The 18,236-nt window shown below is 38.9% G+C and overlaps 2 protein-coding genes across 5 annotated transcripts in view; both read left to right on the forward strand.

Annotated features, from left to right (window-relative positions):
* LOC134750524 (BTB/POZ domain-containing protein KCTD9) overlaps positions 1 to 18,236 on the forward strand; it is a 512,667-nt gene that overhangs the window by 17,632 nt on the left and 476,799 nt on the right. The window lies entirely within an intron of this gene.
* Positions 1 to 18,236, forward strand: part of LOC134750501 (methenyltetrahydrofolate synthase domain-containing protein) — a 35,216-nt gene that overhangs the window by 10,383 nt on the left and 6,597 nt on the right. For both annotated transcript variants that reach the window (XM_063685685.1, XM_063685686.1), the window contains 6 exons: positions 3,758 to 3,918; positions 4,638 to 4,813; positions 5,877 to 5,951; positions 6,778 to 6,893; positions 7,916 to 8,033; positions 8,578 to 8,730. In XM_063685685.1, coding sequence (XP_063541755.1) covers positions 3,758 to 3,918; positions 4,638 to 4,813; positions 5,877 to 5,951; positions 6,778 to 6,893; positions 7,916 to 8,033; positions 8,578 to 8,730 — 799 coding nt within the window. The remainder of the gene's footprint in view (positions 1 to 3,757; positions 3,919 to 4,637; positions 4,814 to 5,876; positions 5,952 to 6,777; positions 6,894 to 7,915; positions 8,034 to 8,577; positions 8,731 to 18,236) is intronic.

Genomic DNA, 18,236 nt, shown 5'->3' on the forward strand with positions numbered 1-18,236 from the left:
AGTTTTATTTCATAAGTAACACAGACGTTAGCGAATATGTCTGTGTCGAACTCGTGGTAGCCCTACAGTACAAAAAATAATGGCGAATATGCTTATCTACCTTGTGGCTTATAAAATGTGGCTTACTAGATTATTTATATCAAATTTATATTTTTGCGTTAACAATATGTTCGATAGTCGAATGCATCTGATTGACCCACGACGCATAATCGTACTGATAACCCAAAGTCAAGTATGATGTTTCATTCAAAATCACAAAAACATACTTTGTTGCATTGATATTAAAGTTTATTTTTAAACATCCGCACAATTGAAATGCGTACCTATTTCATAAGGATAACATTGTTTACTAACTTAACGTTAACGTAACTTCTCTTTTAATTTTCTTAATTTTTTTTAAATATCTACTGTACCAGATTGACCGTTTCATTTCAATGTCATTATCATGCGTCATTTATGACATGACAAATGCTCTAACAAACGTTCCTATTTAACTTGTTTTTAAGGGATACGTGACAAAGCTAAAGTTTTAGGATAAGTTTTATTAGTAGTAGGTAGTAAAAGGGCGTGCGACTCAATCCGGAGGTCACGTGTTTTAAACCCTGGCTCGTACAGTAGCCATCAGATATATCGGAGCGGTCGAGGTGTTCAAAAATATCTGAACACGCTCTAGCGCCTTGACAGTAGAGGCGTGTTCAGATATTTGTAAGCACCTCGACCGCTCCGATATATCTGATGGCGACTGTACATGGAAGATAAGGATGACTCTAATCTAAAGAGGGCCCTGTTATAATTTTTCTCAGGTTTTTTTTTTTAATTTATAGTTATGTTAGAATCTTAAGTTGGTAACATACCTAATAATTTAATCAGTTGGGTTATGCTCTTATGCCTAAATGTCTATTAACTTAGTATTTGTTATGGTACAAAACTGGCAAGCAATTTCAGCGTATTTAGCATTATAACTGTTGTCGATAGCAACAGCAGTTTTGTGTGTCAAATCTGGCATTCAATCAATCAACCTTTAAACAAGTTTGGGAACAAATCAAATTATTTTTTATTTATTAAATATTACCACTGGCGGGCTTCGTCACTTTTTCTATAATATATGACATCTATTACAGTTTTTAATTTATATATATTAGTGTGACTACTTAAAAAAAAAACACAAATCAAAATATTTAATAATAAAAAAAATTGATTTGTTCCCAAACTTGTTCATAGATGGCAGCACCAGTCTCTCTCGCTACAACGTAAATCCGTAAGGAGTTCGTTTAGAAGGTGCAAGCGCGCACTGCATGCCCTTAGAGCTGGTCAAAGACGCCTAGTCTTACTAAGATGGCATATAGTCGAGAAATTCGGACGGGCACCGCCGTGGCGGGGTGGCCTAGGGGTTCATGGCGTTAGCCGCGATAGCTAAAGACGCCGGTTCGAATCCGGCCTTCACCACTGGAGGGTTTCGTCACTTTTTCTATAATATATGACATCTATTACAGTTTTCAATCAACCTTTATTTTGCATATCGTACTTATTTTCTTAAATACAAATAGTTATTATTGCGTGTTTATTATAAAATGTGTTTACTCCTATTAACTCTGACTCTTATCTAACAGTTCTGAGCAATTTAAGTCTGTTTATTTGTCTTCTGTCGATTCGCGAGCTTTTTCGTTACTTTGCAATAAAAAAACCTGTCAGTGCTCTCTCCTTATGTATAAATTGTTTTTTTCATCCTAACAGGAGTTATATGAGGATATAAGTACTCAAGAAAAAAATTGCTAATGAGGAATATTTAGATATATGTAATCCATACATATTTTATTTCCGTAGACATCAATCCCTCATTCATTTTTAGGGTTCCGTACCCAAAGGGTAAAAACGGGATCCTATTACTAAGACTCCGCTGTCCGTCTGTCCGTCTGTCTGTCTGTCACCAGGCTGTATCTCATGAACCGCGATAGCTAGACAGTTGAAATTTTCACAGATGATGTATTTATGTTGCCGCTATAACAACAAATACTAAAAAGTACGGAACCCTCGATGGGCGAGTCCGGTTTTGTCAGTATTTTATAAGTACACTAGCGACCCGTCCCGGCTTCGCACGGGTGCAATGCATATACAATACATATAAACCTTCCTTTTGAATCACTATCTATTTAAAAAAACCGCATAAAAATCCGTTGCTTAGTTTTAAAGATCTAAGCATACATAGGTACAGACAGACAGCAGGAAGCGACTTTGTTTTATACTATGTAGTGATAGTCACTATTTTGACGATTATATCGTTGCTACACCCATAGTACAGCTTTGGTTAGTTTGGGGCTAGGTTGATCTGTGTAAGATGTCTCCTGATATTTATTTATCTCTAATTTTTTTTTAATTTAATTTTTTTCATTTCAAAAGCAAATAACACATAGATTTTAACCATTATCAAATGTTAAAAACTAAAACAAACACGTACACATAAAACTAAAGAAAAACACTAAAACTAACTAGAAAATACACATTATCTATACTAAACATAAACCCCATTCCGACCCCCACCCTGTCCAAACGTGCCAAATATACTTGCGGCATTGCCGCGCTGGATAGCTTTATTTATTTATTTTGTATGTTGTCTATAAATCCCTCAAATTTGTACGGCAACTACGACACTATTATTATTACATGAAGATAATCAAGTCAGCCCAAATCACATTCAGCAAGTGCCAAGAATTTACTGGTTTAATGACTGATAAGATCATGCCTTATCATTATCAGAAAACATTCACGAATCTTAACGATACAAATATAGACCACTTACAGGCGTTTTGGGTTTATTTACTTATTTTATCTTCTGCTCAGCTCACACCATCGCCTGCATAAAATGACTATTTACATTGTATTACTATCGTCATCGTCCTACGTCCTTCCTCAAATCTCGAAACTATCTCCATAAATCGGTTCTTTACAGAGAGATGGACAGGCAAACGGAGTTATACTCTCGTATTATAGTATTTGTGGAGATACTAGGAAAGATGCAACATTGCTAAAATAATCAGGAATGGGAGTATTTGTTTTTGTATGTACTTAGTATTTGCAATGCAAACCAAGTTTCGTCCGAAACTGGACTAGACTCGATTCGCATGTCACGCTACACACGCTTGTTACGCTCGACTAGATGTATATTTTAAATATTCTGAGTATTCTTAGGCCGCTTCCCCACTTGGCGGCGAGGTATCGTTGCAGTACGCAGTATTACTTCCTGATTGGCGCGCCCGCGACTCCGCGAAGAAATACTGCGTACTGCACCGATACCGCGCCGCCAAGTGGGGAAGCGACCTTACATGCGCTGCGCGCGCGTATGTAAAGACTTAGGCACTAAACAATATAGATAATACTAATATAAATACTAAGGGCCACTGGCACCATTCACTAACCCGGGGTTAACCGGTTAAACCTGGAGTTACCATGGTTACCACTACCAATTTGACACTGGGTTAACGATTTAATCGGTTAAACGTCAGCATATGTCAATATAGTGACTGCATAATATAAGGGGTTTTTGAACGCCATAGGTACTCCCATTTACTTGAAAAAAAAAAATCGCGACACCCTACTCCTGTATTTTTTTACTAGGGTTTGTCTGGCGATACGAAACCCTTATATACTAATTGAAAAACACTGCTATGCAGTCAGTTTGTCCATGTTTATAATTTGTTTTGACAAAAAAATAGTCACAATACAATCCTGTTGTCACATACGTAATCTCTGTTATCCACAGAGTCCTGTGCTTGGAACAAAAGAAAACCCTCTACGTGCCGGTTCCCCGTCTGCAGACTGGGTTCCTCAACCGCTTAGAGCTGCCGGAAGGCGAGACCGGCCCAGCTGTTTTTAAGAAGGCCGTGTCGCGCAATGGCATGGAGACTTATGGCAAGAGTATTGGTAAGTCAACTTATAATACCTTAGCAAAATCATGATTAATCTATCAAGGTGCACTGAGTCGAGAATGCAGAAAACTGTTGGTTAATATCAGCGGAAGAACGGATACTGGAGATTCTTGAAGCAGACCTTTGTCGTCTTTCGTATGATGTAGATACTGATGTAGTTATCATTTGGTAAAGAAGACTTTGCTGGTTCCCCGTCTACAGACTGGTTTCTTCAACCGCTTAGAGCTGCCGCAAGGCGAGATTGTCGGGCGGCCTTTAAAAAGGCTGTTGAGACTTATGGGGAGTGTATCGGTAAGTTTAAGAGTTATAATTTTAGGTCGCACGGGACCATTTTACAAATCAATATCATCATCATATCTTAAACATGTTGACTAGTGGTCTTACGTCTTCCCCCCGCGGATCTCCACAAATACCCCTATCCCTATACTACCCTTATCCACAATTTCCTGCTATCTTGACCAGATTATTGGCTGCGTCCTCCGGTTCACTCAAGTTTGCAGTCGCCACTCAGAAGCTTTCAGCCCCAGCCTCCAGGATCGGTTCTATGTTAAAATGATCAATATGCTTTTCGAGTCTGAACTATTTCGACGACCTGAAGAACTCACGCACTTCTAATTTTATTTCGCAGTCAAAGTACAATACAATAGAACTTCATTGCCTTACTAAGCTTTTTTTATGAGACCCACTAAGACCCAACACACATTTTCATTACAGGCATTGAAGACTCCGTATCCCTGGACCTAGTCGTTATGGGTTCCGTGGCCGTTTCCAAGGAGGGCTACCGCATCGGCAAGGGGCGCGGCTACGGCGACCTGGAGTTCGGGCTGATCATGCACATGAAGGCCGTCAAACCCAGCACCATCGTCGTCACCACCGTGCACGATTGCCAGGTGACGTAATCATCATCATGATCATCATCATCTCAGCAGAAAGACGTCCACTGCTGGACAAAGGGGGAAACCCAAAGATCTCCACAATGAACGGTCATTCGCTGCCCTCAACCAACGGTTTCCCGCGACTTTAACCAGATCGTCGGTCCATCTAGTCTGGGGCCTGGGTAACGTAATACAATTATTATTGTCCTAGGCTTGCCCCGGCTTACTAAGGAAGCCTGGGGTGCTATCGGCAACAATCCTGAAGAATTAGCGCAGTAATTTTGACGACCGCGACTGCAATTGGTTAAGACTTGAGTCCCTTGACTCCTCTGCTGTAAAGGGGCCCACTGGTTACCAGTCCGCCGGACGATATCGGCCTGTCAGTTGTTCGGAACTGTCAAATTTTTGTTCCAACTGACAGGCTGATATCGTCCGGCGGACTGACAATCAGTGGGCCCCTTAAGACTCGACTCGGTTTTTCCGACTCTTGTACTTTGTAGTTAAGTAGAAACTCGAGTTATTTTTAACTTGTTAGAGACGAGTCTTTACAAGAGACTTGAGTCCTCTTCAGAGAACTCTAAAATTTATAGGAAACATTTTCAAAACACATTTTTCTCATAGTTTATGGATTAGGTACCTACACAAATCATATAATGACGCCCATTTTCTTTATTGTTATTGAGATAAAACCTAAAAAATTGTTGACGAAGTCTTTATTCGGAGTCACGAGTCCTTCTGAGTTGCGCTTATAAGATTCAATCAATATCAATAACTATTCGGCGCTTAAAACACTTGAAAGTTTTGTAAGTGCATTCAGCGTTCTGGTAAAACAAGTAGTTTTTAAAATTTAGACTCAAAAGACTCGAGTCCTCCAACTCGAGACTCCTGCCAACACTACTGCAATCTGACTTCAGACTAGCCCTTTTTGGAATTTGTCCGGTTTTTCACAAAATTAGTACTATGACCTGCAATTTGACCTGAATTTGCGTAACATAGTGCCCAAACAAACCCGTAATCACTTGATGAATGGCGATGGCTCCTACGATATTTGTCTTTATTTATAACAATTTTGTTACAGGTGTTCGACACCTTACCAGCCGAGCTGTTTGGCCCTCACGACGTTCCCATTGACGTGATCATCACACCGACACAGGTAAATAACCTTGTTTCTTATACACCGTTTACACTGCTCATGTCCCTACCGCTGCCGCCATATTGATCATTATCGACAGTATTTAATGATGAACACTTGGCTGAACCCTTTATAGAGCACAAAGGAAAAAAACCGGCCAAGTGCGAGTCGGACTTGCGCACGCAGGGTTCCGTACCATTACGCAAAAAAGGCTAAAAAATCACGTTTGTTGTATGGGAGCCCCACTTGATTTTTTTTTTTGTATTTGTTGTTATAGCAGCAACAGAAATGAATCACCTGTCAAAATTTCAACTGTCACGGTTTCAACTGTCAACAGCTAGCTATCACGGTTCATGAGATACAGCCTGGTGACAGACGGACAGACAGACATACAGCGGAGTCTTAGTAATAGGGTCCAGATTTAACCCTTTGGGTACGTAACCCTAAAAATTACCACCCTAAAACGTCATTAAATACAAAATACAAATCGGTTATCGTTTTGAATTCTTTCCTATGCAAAATTTTTAGGGTTATAAGGTAGCAATGAGGTTTGAATTGAGGATTTCTTATAATCTAGACCGTGAGTTCAATGCCATTGCGACTGCGGCGGCATGATCAGAGTACGAACATCTTTCCAGTCGTATCCTCGTATCGCAGGTAAATAGCATCCATGATATGAGAAGGTTCCTTCTTTTACACAATATGTTTTTGCCTTGCCCACAGCAGCGAACTGTGTATCGGGAAGTCTGGCCTGATGAATGAAGAAGGAAATGAGTGCTAGGAATCCTACTACTGACTAAAAAGCACCTTTCATCTGAAAAGCTTACAAATAATGTTAATTTTCCAGGTGATAGAGACACAGAGGATGAGCCAGCGGCCGCCGGGCATCATCTGGCACCTGCTCTCCAACCGCCGTGTTGAGCTCATGCCAGTACTGGGACAGCTGCGAGAGATTGAAATGCTGTAATTACATTCATTTTTAGAAACTTTCCCTTCAAACCTGTTTTTGAGCTGATAATTGATAGGCAAGACAAGGCAAGAATAAAATTCTCGCTATGTTGAGATAAATTTTTCTTTCTTCTGTTTTTTCAGTATAGTTGGGTAAAATTTTTAATTTTATCTCCCGTCATTCTTTCTTTTCGGTCTGCTATTTAGCCCAGATTTTACCACTAGTTTACGAAGATGGGTCATATGCCATGGCTGTGGAACGCACGCCCGAGCGTCACGAGCGTGCTCGTCCGCCGCCATATTTTAGTGGCGTCAGCGTTGAGCGTACACGCTCCTGACGCTCTGAGCGTACGTTTCGTCGTCATCGGGTAACGCAGCCTATTCGCTTCGTCTATATGCCTTAGTACAGTCATCAGCAAAAGTTGCTAAGCGGGCGAGGTGTTCAAAATTAGGTAATTAGGTAACGCGCTCTTATTCTCTTAACAATAAAGTCGCGTCAAGATCATTTTGATCACCTCGCCCGCTTAGCAACTATTGCTGCTGACTACTTCAGCAATCAGTGGATTGACGTGATGTTTAAGTAAGCTTTAATTAGCTCCATGCAAAAATTTTTTTTTATTTTTGGATTCATAATTTATATCGTTGGAACACCGGAAATGATAAAAATACTTTTGTAAACCTTAACATTATTTTATTAAAAAATATTGAAAATGTTGAAAATTTTTGAGCGGTTGAAACGCTCATAATTTTTGGCGCGAATTCGACAGAGGGTGATGACGTCACACGTTGGGCGGCCCAACTGACGTTTGCTACTAATGACACTAATCTGTCGAACGCGTGACGTCACGTGGCGTTTCGAGCGTTTCGCTCACTAGCTTTTCGCGGGCAAATTTTTGTGCTTTTTATTTAAAATTTTAAGTAATTAAATGGTAATTTAAAAACGGAAATGCATTTGTAACATGATATAACGGTAACAAACATCCGAATAAAACATATTTTGTTCAAATATAAACTTCATGCATGAGGCTAATTTTCAGAGCGGGTCGCGCGTGCACGCTGGCGGAGGTGGACACGGACGTGGAGGAGCGCGCGGCGCAGCGCGTGCGCAAGGTGCGGCGCCGCACCAGGTCGCACAAGAGCCAGAGCGAGGGCGAGGTACACTACACACACTATTCTATTCTGTATAATACTTGTCTTTGAAGTATATTGCGAGGACTTATAGGGGCATTCTACTAGCTAGAATGTTGCTTACGAATGCCACTCTTCTAATAGTTCTGAAAATGTTGAGAAAGTGATTAATTTTAGGTGATATATGAGACACACCTTTTGGCATTTTGACCTAATAATATTTACCGAATACCGAATTGGCGGTATATTCTCAAGCTTACGACTGAGCTGTACAAGGAGACACCGATTAAGTGATAATTGCATTTTTTTTGCTAAAGTAAGGGATATCCGTGATATCAACATCCGGTGATTTTATAAAGTCACATGCATAGCCATTAAAAGCCTCTTACTATTCTGAAGTTTCCCACATCGCCCATAATGTGTCGCGACAGGGTAACACCACTCGTCATCATTTACACGGCAATCTTAATAATCGTCCAATTCGTCTATAATGGATTTTGAACCACATTGTGATGTGACCATTGGAAGTTTACAACTCTGTAATAGATACATCGTTGTTTATTTTCGTCAGGGCAACACGACGGAAGGTGAAGAAGGCAAAGGTGCCAAGCCACGCCGCGGGCCGCGCCGCAACAGCGGCAAGGGCAAGGGCGACAAGGACAAGGACGACCACAAGCCGCGCCGCACCCGCAAGCAGAGACCCGTCATCGACTTCTCCGTCAAGGTAACTACCATCTCTTTCTACCAGTCATCCGGTGGGAGAGACAGACGATATAGAGACGGCGGCACACCGCTACACGTAGTTCCCACGGAAGAGAGGTCGATTAATGCTCCTTTAGCGTTACATGGCGATCCCGCCTGTGCGTATTTACAAGAAGCGGGTTGACTTTATTTCGATACCCATGTATAAAACTAGAATGGAGCTAAACCTTAGCCTCGGCTTGTTAATGATACGAGATAGTATACTCTTCTTACGGTATTAAGAAAAGGTCACGCCATAACTGTAACTAGAGCAGGAAGAAAGACTATAAGTAGTACGAGCCACGCTGTCCTAGGAAGCGACGCTTTGTTCTCGACTTCTCTGTCGACATAACTAACGACGTCTATTCAGTCTGCATATTCATATGCATATTTATTTATTTTGTATCATACCCTCGCATAGTGCGAGAGAGATAGATGATATCGCAAAACTAACACGCTATTCGTAGCTCGTACCAAAACCATGTGTCATTGAATACCTTCCTACGTTACATGGCGACCCTGCCCGTGCGTATTAGCAGGAGACGCGCTGTCTTCTCCATCATGAATGTCGCTTACGAAATACCATTCTTTTGGAGATATTTGTGTCGTTTACAAGAAAATTGTACCACATTGTCGCTTGCCATAAGGACGCTCTGACAGGTTATTCGTATAAAGATTCGTAAAAGCAAATTCCTTTCTTATGGTAAGCGACAAAGTGGTACCTTTTCATTGAAAACGTCACATTTGGCCCTGTAATATTTCGTGATCATAACTTTGCTAGCAAATTGGCAGTAAATTCTCGAGCTATACGATTTGATAGAGCTAGCTGCCATGCAAGGTATGTATCATTATATTCATTATTATCTAACAGCTGAACAAACTTAAGGACACATTTAGGGTCGGTTGCACCAAACCGTCCGCACCGTTAATAGGCCGGTCAGCACAGTTCAAAATGTATGAGAAATCTACATTAATTCTCACATCAGAGATTTTTTGAGATGTGATTACCTATGTTACAAATAATATATTTTGAAAAAAATCTCCACACAATATGTCAATTTTTTTTTATAAATCCAAATTATTACTAACATAGAAAAATAAACCAAAACATCAATTCCCACACTAGAGATTTTCTAATATGCTGTTCTCAAGCATATACACATTATATTTTCTTCGAGCTTGACACAGAACCCTGCCCCCAATAATTTTCTTTATTAAAAATTTTTTTTACATACAAATAACAACTAATGTGTACATAAAAATTACATGTTAATTAAGCTCTTTATATTTACTATATTCTACAAAAAAATCTAACGTAAATGAATCCGTTTAATTACTATTAACCATTTTTGTTTCGAAATTTTTTTTGTTGCTTAGAGAAAATGGACACTCGACTTTTGTTTCACCTTCATAAATCTCTTACTCATGTTAGTGTAATAACAAAAAAAAATCTCACGTATATGTAATATTGTATGGAATACAATATTACACAGTAATTATAAACGCATTTTATTACGGAAAAAGATATAATATTGGGTGTAAATGAAACGGGAATGTATTGTACAATAAAATAAATTATATCTATTATTCATTTCCGTAAATCACACCATCATCTTTATTAGCATAGCATAGCTTAACGCTTAATTTCGCACAAACCGTGAGGTTTTCACTAAGGAGTTTAAAATTCTCTTTGCACTAAACTTTATGGTTGGTAGAAAAGTCTGTATTCTAATTTGGCACTAACTGCAACTGTCTGTCATTGCTATATCATAGCCTCATAGCTGACATACGTGAGATATATGCCGCAATGTATGCATTGCGCGTTTTATCGGAGCTTTGCTTGAGGTGTGTTAAGTAAGCGCGCAATCAAAATTAAACATGCGTAAACAATCGCAACGCGTACCGATGAAACTGGGTAAGTTAGTCATGGGAGAATTAACAGTCGACCGCATCGCGAACTCTCGGCTGTTCAAGCGGACCGATCGTCTACCGTGAACATTGAAGTGAGACGGAGATATGGAAGTCGATCAAACGTTCTCTACAGTGAATCAGTACCCGTCAGTTAGTGTCTGCGTGGGTAATTTAAATAGCTTGGACGTCGTAATAATTATGTTACGTCAGTTAGTGTCTGCGTGGGTAATTTAAATAGCTTGGACGTCGTAATAATTATGTTACGACGTCCAAGCTATTTAAATTACCCACGCAGACACTAACTGACGGGTACTGATTCACTGTAGAGAACGTTTGATCGACTTCCATATCTCCGTCTCACTTCAATGTTCACGGTAGACGATCGGTCCGCTTGAACAGCCGAGAGTTCGCGATGCGGTCGACTGTTAATTCTCCCATGACTAACTTACCCAGTTTCATCGGTACGCGTTGCGATTGTTTACGCATGTTTAATTTTGATTGCGCGCTTACTTAACACACCTCAAGCAAAGCTCCGATAAAACGCGCAATGCATACATTGCGGCATATATCTCACGTATGTCAGCTATGAGGCTATGATATAGCAATGACAGACAGTTGCAGTTAGTGCCAAATTAGAATACAGACTTTTCTACCAACCATAAAGTTTAGTGCAAAGAGAATTTTAAACTCCTTAGTGAAAACCTCACGGTTTGTGCGAAATTAAGCGTTAAGCTATGCTATGCTAATAAAGATGATGGTGTGATTTACGGAAATGAATAATAGATATAATTTATTTTATTGTACAATACATTCCCGTTTCATTTACACCCAATATTATATCTTTTTCCGTAATAAAATGCGTTTATAATTACTGTAACCGTCTGTGTAGTGTACCATAATATACGCGATGGTTTGTCCTCCGGACCCAAAATCGATCCCCTTTGATTATTTATTTTAAATGAACGTCAAAAGGTCGTCCAGACAGGAAATTAGATTTTGACATTTACGGCTACTGCTGTAGCAGTCGACAGCAATGTCGCGTTTCAATATTGCTGCAGTCGACTGCACTGCTGCAGAAAACGTGAAAAAGGTCATTCAATTCAATAGGTAGTAGGGTTATGAGATGAAATGACGCAATAATGAAACTTTAGTTAATTAACAATATTATATTAAATCATTATTACATACTATTTTACTCGCACTAAAAGGTTTACTACCAACATACTTCTTGGTGCCCAAATGAAATAAATAGTACATTTCGATGCTAGTGCGGAAAGTATGTCATTACTTCACGAGTACCGAGATAGGTATCTTGGCAAGACTCGGGATGAGTGAAGAATGACATTTCCGCACGTGTATCGAACGACGTTTTTGAATACAGTTGCGAAAAAATAATAAAAACAACAAGTGAGAAATAAAATCAACAAGTAAGGAATAAAAACTTTGGAAACTTAAAACGCCGCTTAGTAAGAAAAAACGCCTCTTTTTTGACAGGCGTTTCGGCAGCTATTCCTTAAATTGAATTATTATTTTTAACAAAAAAAAATATGAATGCCTACTTTAAAGTGATATTTTCCAGAATGAACAATAAATGGGCTACATTATCCATTTTTTTATTTAGTGCAAATCGTCACACTGTAATTGTAACAGGGAAAATTGTCACAAAAAAATTACATAACATTTAAATTTTTTGTAAACAACTAATTTTTTTTGTATGAAAAGGTCTAATAATTATTTCAAAAATGAATTCCTCGTTCCTAAGTTATACGAAAATGATATACAGGGTGACATTAAATAGTTGCTAAGAACAGGAAGAAATATAGCATAGATTGGACTTGGGGAGCCGACCCTTTCACCCCCCCCCCCCTTTTGGGGGGCGTTACGATCTCGTGGCTACCGGGCTAAATCAGTTTTGTTTGCCCTAAGGAACAATCAATCGTGCCAAGCGGCATCGCCTGAGACAAAAGTGCATACTCAATGCGCTTACTTACCACTATAATTTAATAATCAAATTAATGGGCCCTGGAGGGAAATTCCCTGAAAACCTTAAGTTAGCTCATTTTCTTAAAGGAGACATTCTTTTATTTTTAAACAGAAACTAAACTGCATTCAAAGGTTTTTAATTATTTTTTTTCTATTTTGCTTGTCTAAAAATATTCTTGAGTACTAAATATTCAATTTTATGGAAATTTTGTACGACAGACGAGTGTCAGACCTAATGTTTCTTGAAGAAATGTTATCATTAACATTAACTGTATCGACTAGTAGAATAAAATAGGGAGTGTTTATTGTTTGGAATTTTTAAAATTTAAAAAAACCTTCGAATGCAGTTTTGTTTCTTTTTAAAAATAAAATGAGCTAACTTAAGGTTTTAAGGCACTTTCCCTTCAGGGCTCATAAAAAATTTCCACACTGTATATTCAGAGCACGTCTTATTCTCAACTGTTAGACTAATATAACTTGATCCCAAGTTTCCTTACGCCCTCGATTATACGTAATCGAGGGCCAGGCTCATACTAGTTTCATGTCGCGATGCGCTCGCTGACAAAAACATTTGCTGACATTTGCCGCATTTGCGTCTTCATTCTCACAGCTCCCACTGAAAGCATCGGATGACAGGATCGTTGAAAAGGGACAAACATATCGTTTGACGTTACGTTACTCTTCTCGTGAATTGTCAAAATTTAAAATTCGCTTTATAATTTGTCCGGGCGGCTATTCGAAGTATAACTAAGTGGACGGTCCTTACTAACCAGTAAGATTGAGATCAAGCATCATAGATAGTTGTAAGACTTCAAGGGTCTATTTATATCTGACACAGCATCCAGTATTCTAAACGTTTTGTGAATAGATATAAAAAATTGACAGCTATCGTTTTTCATATAAAGACAGACACATAATGCATTGAACTATTGAACCTTAACGCAATGCCATAAGCCATAAGGTATACCTTCCTAATATACCTTGAGGCTTATTCGAACTTTGTTATAAAAGATGTCATTTTTTTAATTTGCGTGTGCGTTTCGCTCGTACTAGTTGAAATATGTTTTGGTGCGAGCGAGGCGGTCGGGCAAATGATTACAAAATTATATATTATTGACATCTTAAATAAAGTTCGAATTGGCCTCTGTGAATGCCTGGAAATACCGCATACTTTTTTAATTTTTTATGCTGGAAATTGATTTAATTATCGAGAGAAAAATGAATATGTTACTCTTCCATAACTTGTGCAGTTACTGGCAGAAAACAAGAAATGTCCATTAATTGTGCAGAACATTATTTATTTGCTGTTTGTTTCCAAAATCTTGCTGCTATTCTACAAATATAGTAGTGACTCGGGAGATTTTTAAACATGATCGGAACAACTACTGTTAACCACCATAGTAAACTTTTCTCTCGGTGTGGGATTTCCCCTCTGTCATGAAAAACTTACAAAATAATAATTTGTTTCAATAAATCTATAATTTACATTATTGTCGAGAGATATTCTGACCGTGCAGTCGTATAAGCTTCATAACCCATTCTACGAAAAATATCTTATGTGGGAATTATTGTTTAAGTAGTATAAAAGATTTAAAAAAAAGGTTTATTTCTCAAGAACGGGAACTGATATCAAGTTGTTACTTTACAGACGGGTATTCAATATGATATAGAATTCACCCATGTAGAAAAATTTGAGTGTGCATTTAATGAAACTTTATATTGACTCCACTATAAAGCGTTCGCTAAATTTTATTGCATAGGAAATTTCATACTTTACTGTTGTTTGACGTTAATTGGTCTGTTAAATGTAGTTGGTGCAACTGGGCCTTAGTAGAACAAGGCTGTGACGTTTGAAACGCGAACTGTGAAGATAAATCCATATCTGGGATCCAGATTATATATATATATATATATATATATATATATATATATATATATATCTAAGGTCGCAGATTCTTTTTACACGTTGTTGTACCATTCGCACTATCTCTTTTGTACATATTCCACACTTGATTTTAAAACGTAGCTAAGAGTTCTAAATTCAAAAAATAAACTGCTTTTGGATACGAATCAAAGTCTACCAAATCGACCACACAGTACAGTGAGATCAACCGTAATTAGTGTTGTTAAAAGACTAGTCTTTAAGACTTTTAAACCTTAACGACTCGCGAACCTTTAAGGCTCAAGCTTTGAAAGCTAGAGCGTTAAAGGTTTGCTCACAAAGCGGTTTAGAACCTTAACGACTCATTTTATGACTTGTCAAAATGAAGTCTTTAAGACTCGGGCCTCATAGGGAACTCTAGCTTTTTAACTTAAGCTCAAAAGCCCCCGAACCTTAAAAGCTTGTGTCAAGCTTAGAGCTCACACGTTGAGCTCTCTTTACAGGAATTATTTTTGTGTAGAGAATTTACGAATATTATAATATACCTATCTATATCGGAAGAGTAACTTAACATCAGTTAACGCATTTACTGCCTGCAACGTATACAGGGTGGACCATTTAGAACCGTGATTCCGTTGCGTATGTACATACGAGGGCTGTTCCGGAAATTTTTAGCTAAACAAAAACTATAAGGAATATAATAAAACTTTATTTACAACTTTTCAAAGTATTCCCCTGCTACATTTATATACTTATGCATTCGACTGAACCAACTTTCAAAACAGGAAAAAAACGCTTCTTGCGGAAGGTCAAAAAAAAGTCGTCTGAATTCGTCCACTGCTTCATCCGCCGTAGAAAATCGTCGTCCTCGTAATGATTTTTTTAACGTGGGAAACAGAAAAAAATCACACGGTGCCAGGTCAGGGCTGTACGCAGGGTGTGGTAGCAGTTGAACTCCTGATTTGCTTAAAAAATCCATCGTTCTGGCAGCAGTGTGAGCCGGAGCATTGTCTTGATGAAAAATTATGCTCCGGGTTCCAGTACTTGGACGACTGACGTTCAGCTCCTGGAAGGCCTGTGGCAAGCAAACTTCACTGTACCATTGGCTGGTAACTGTTTTATGATCTTCAAGTGGAATTACGGCTACAGGTCCACTACGTCGAAAAAAAACAGCAACCATTTTTTTGTTGACGCTTCGGCCGCGAACTACTTTAGTAGGTAGATCATCTTCTTCAAAGACACATTGTGTTGATTGCTGTTTTGTAAATGGGTCATAGCTATATATCTAAGATTCGTCGGATGTCACAATGTAGCTCACTTGTTGAGAATCGCCTTTATCGATTTTTTTTAGCTTAAATTTGCACCTATCTTTTTGCTCCTGTGTGAGAAAATGTGGTATCCACCGAGACGAAACCTTTCGAACTTGAAGGTGGTCATGCAAAATGGTAGAAACTGCCCGGGATCCAATCTTCAGTTCGTCCTGAATCTCTCGGTGGGTAATGTTTCGAGATTCCTTGATTAGCCACTCCACCTTGATAACATTTTCTGGAGTGACTGCCGTTGGCGGCCGGCCCGGTCTAGGCTCATCTTTGACGTCGCTCCGCCCACGCTTAAATTCACGAAACCAGTAACTGACAGTAGCAAGAGATGGTGATAATGACCTAAAAACACTAGTTACATTTTCATGACAATCCTTGTATGTTAACCCTCGTCTAAAGTCATAATATATCATAGCACGAAATGCTTCCCGCGATAGCTCCATTTTTGCGAACAAAAAGTGACAGACATGTTTTTTTTCTGATTTGACATTTACACGAAAGAGTTTGTAATGAAATTTGTCTTTAAGCTACACTAAAATTAAATGAACATGATTAATAGTACGCCGTTGACTAACTTTTTACGGAACAGCCCTCGTACGGATTGCGGATACATTTTCTATGAAACTATATTTTAAAATTTACCCGTTCCGTTCCGTCCTATATGAGTGAGTCATAAGAAATAAAAATAAAAGTATTTAAAAATAGTATTTTATACAATCGTGATATAATAGAGAGCTTTTCAGTCGAGTACCGTGTTTAAGCAACGAAGCTTGCTGAGTTGTTTAGGTTAAGGTACGAGATTGAAAAGCTTGATTATATCACTATTGTATACAATACTTTTTCTACGAGACAAAAAAATAATACTTTCAACTAGTAGAATCATATACTTAGGTAAACAAACCAAAAGTATACAGCTAAGATACGCGAGCTGCCGCAGCCCGCGATACCTTCATACTCGTACGCGCCCCGGCTGCCGGGCCCGGCGCCCCCGGCGGGTTGGTCAACCACACCTCGTAACTCATGAGGCCCTGGTACCTGCTCCGCGCTAAATTCAATTTTAAGACAGTTTTTTTCTCGATTTTGGCCACCGTAGCCTACGGAGACTAACAAGCAACGCTAAGCGGTTTTCGTAGAATATGGATGTTGCTATACGAAGGGTGTCACATGCGCGTTTATGACTTGTGAAGCAATTGTTGGCCAACCAATCACAAAGCAGATGCGACGCAGCAGCGTGTTTAAGTAGGCTAATTTGCATTGAATTGCGTCTCCTTACACAAGAAATATTTTACTGAAATGTATGGTTCTATTTTCAAAATTTTTATACTTGACTAAACCGTATCGATAAAATTCTTTTTCTACTCGTCGAGTATAATCTGTGTATTACGACTTCATATGCAACACTACAACCTTACTCTTTTCAACGTTGGCTAGTCTATGGCACTTCCGACTTAAGCATAAGAATTTTATCGATACGGTTTAGTCAAGTATAAAAATTTTGAAAATAGAACTTCATACATTTCAGTAAAATATTTCTTGTTTAAGGAGACTCGATTCAATGCAAATTAGCCTACTTAAACACGCTGCTGCGTCGCATCTGCTTTGTGATTGGTTGGCCAACAATTGCTTCATAAGTCATAAACGCGCATGTGACACCCTTCGTATAGCAACATCCATATCCTACGAAAACCGCTTAGCGTTGCTTGTTAGTCTCCATAGGCTACGGTGGCCAAAATCGAGAAAAAAACTGTCATAAAATTGAATTTAGCGCGGAGCAGGTACCAGGGCCTCATGAGTTACGAGGAGGTGTCGTTGACCAACCCGCCGGGGGCGCCGGGCCCGGCGGCCGGGGCGCGTACGAGTATGAAGGTATCGCGGGCTGCGGCAGCTCGCGTATCTTAGCTGTATACTTTTGGTTTGTTTACCTAAGTATATGATTCTACTAGTTGAAAGTATTATTTTTTTGTCTCGTAGAAAAAGTATTGTATACAATAGTGATATAATCAAGCTTTTCAATCTCGTACCTTAACCTAAGCAACTCAGCAAGCTTCGTTGCTTAAACACGGTACTCGACTGAAAAGCTCTCTATTATATCACGATTGTATAAAATACTATATGCTTAAGTCGGAAGTGCCATAGACTATCCAACGTTGAAAAGAGTAAGGTTGTAGTGTTGCATATGAAGTCGTAATACACAGATTATACTCGACGAGTAGAAAAAATATTTTTTAATACAGTTGCTCAAAAAGTGGTACTTTTTGTGGCTGCGTAGCGTGCGAGAAGCTCAATTTCTCGAACTAGTGCTTTTTACTTTTTAGTTCCAAACTATACTTTCGAAACGCAGTTAAAATGTAATTTAGCGCGGAGCAGGTACCAGGGCCTCATGAGTTATGAGGA

The sequence above is a fragment of the Cydia strobilella genome, chromosome 20 (genome assembly GCF_947568885.1).
Source record: "Cydia strobilella chromosome 20, ilCydStro3.1, whole genome shotgun sequence".
NCBI classification, from domain to species: domain Eukaryota; kingdom Metazoa; phylum Arthropoda; class Insecta; order Lepidoptera; family Tortricidae; genus Cydia; species Cydia strobilella.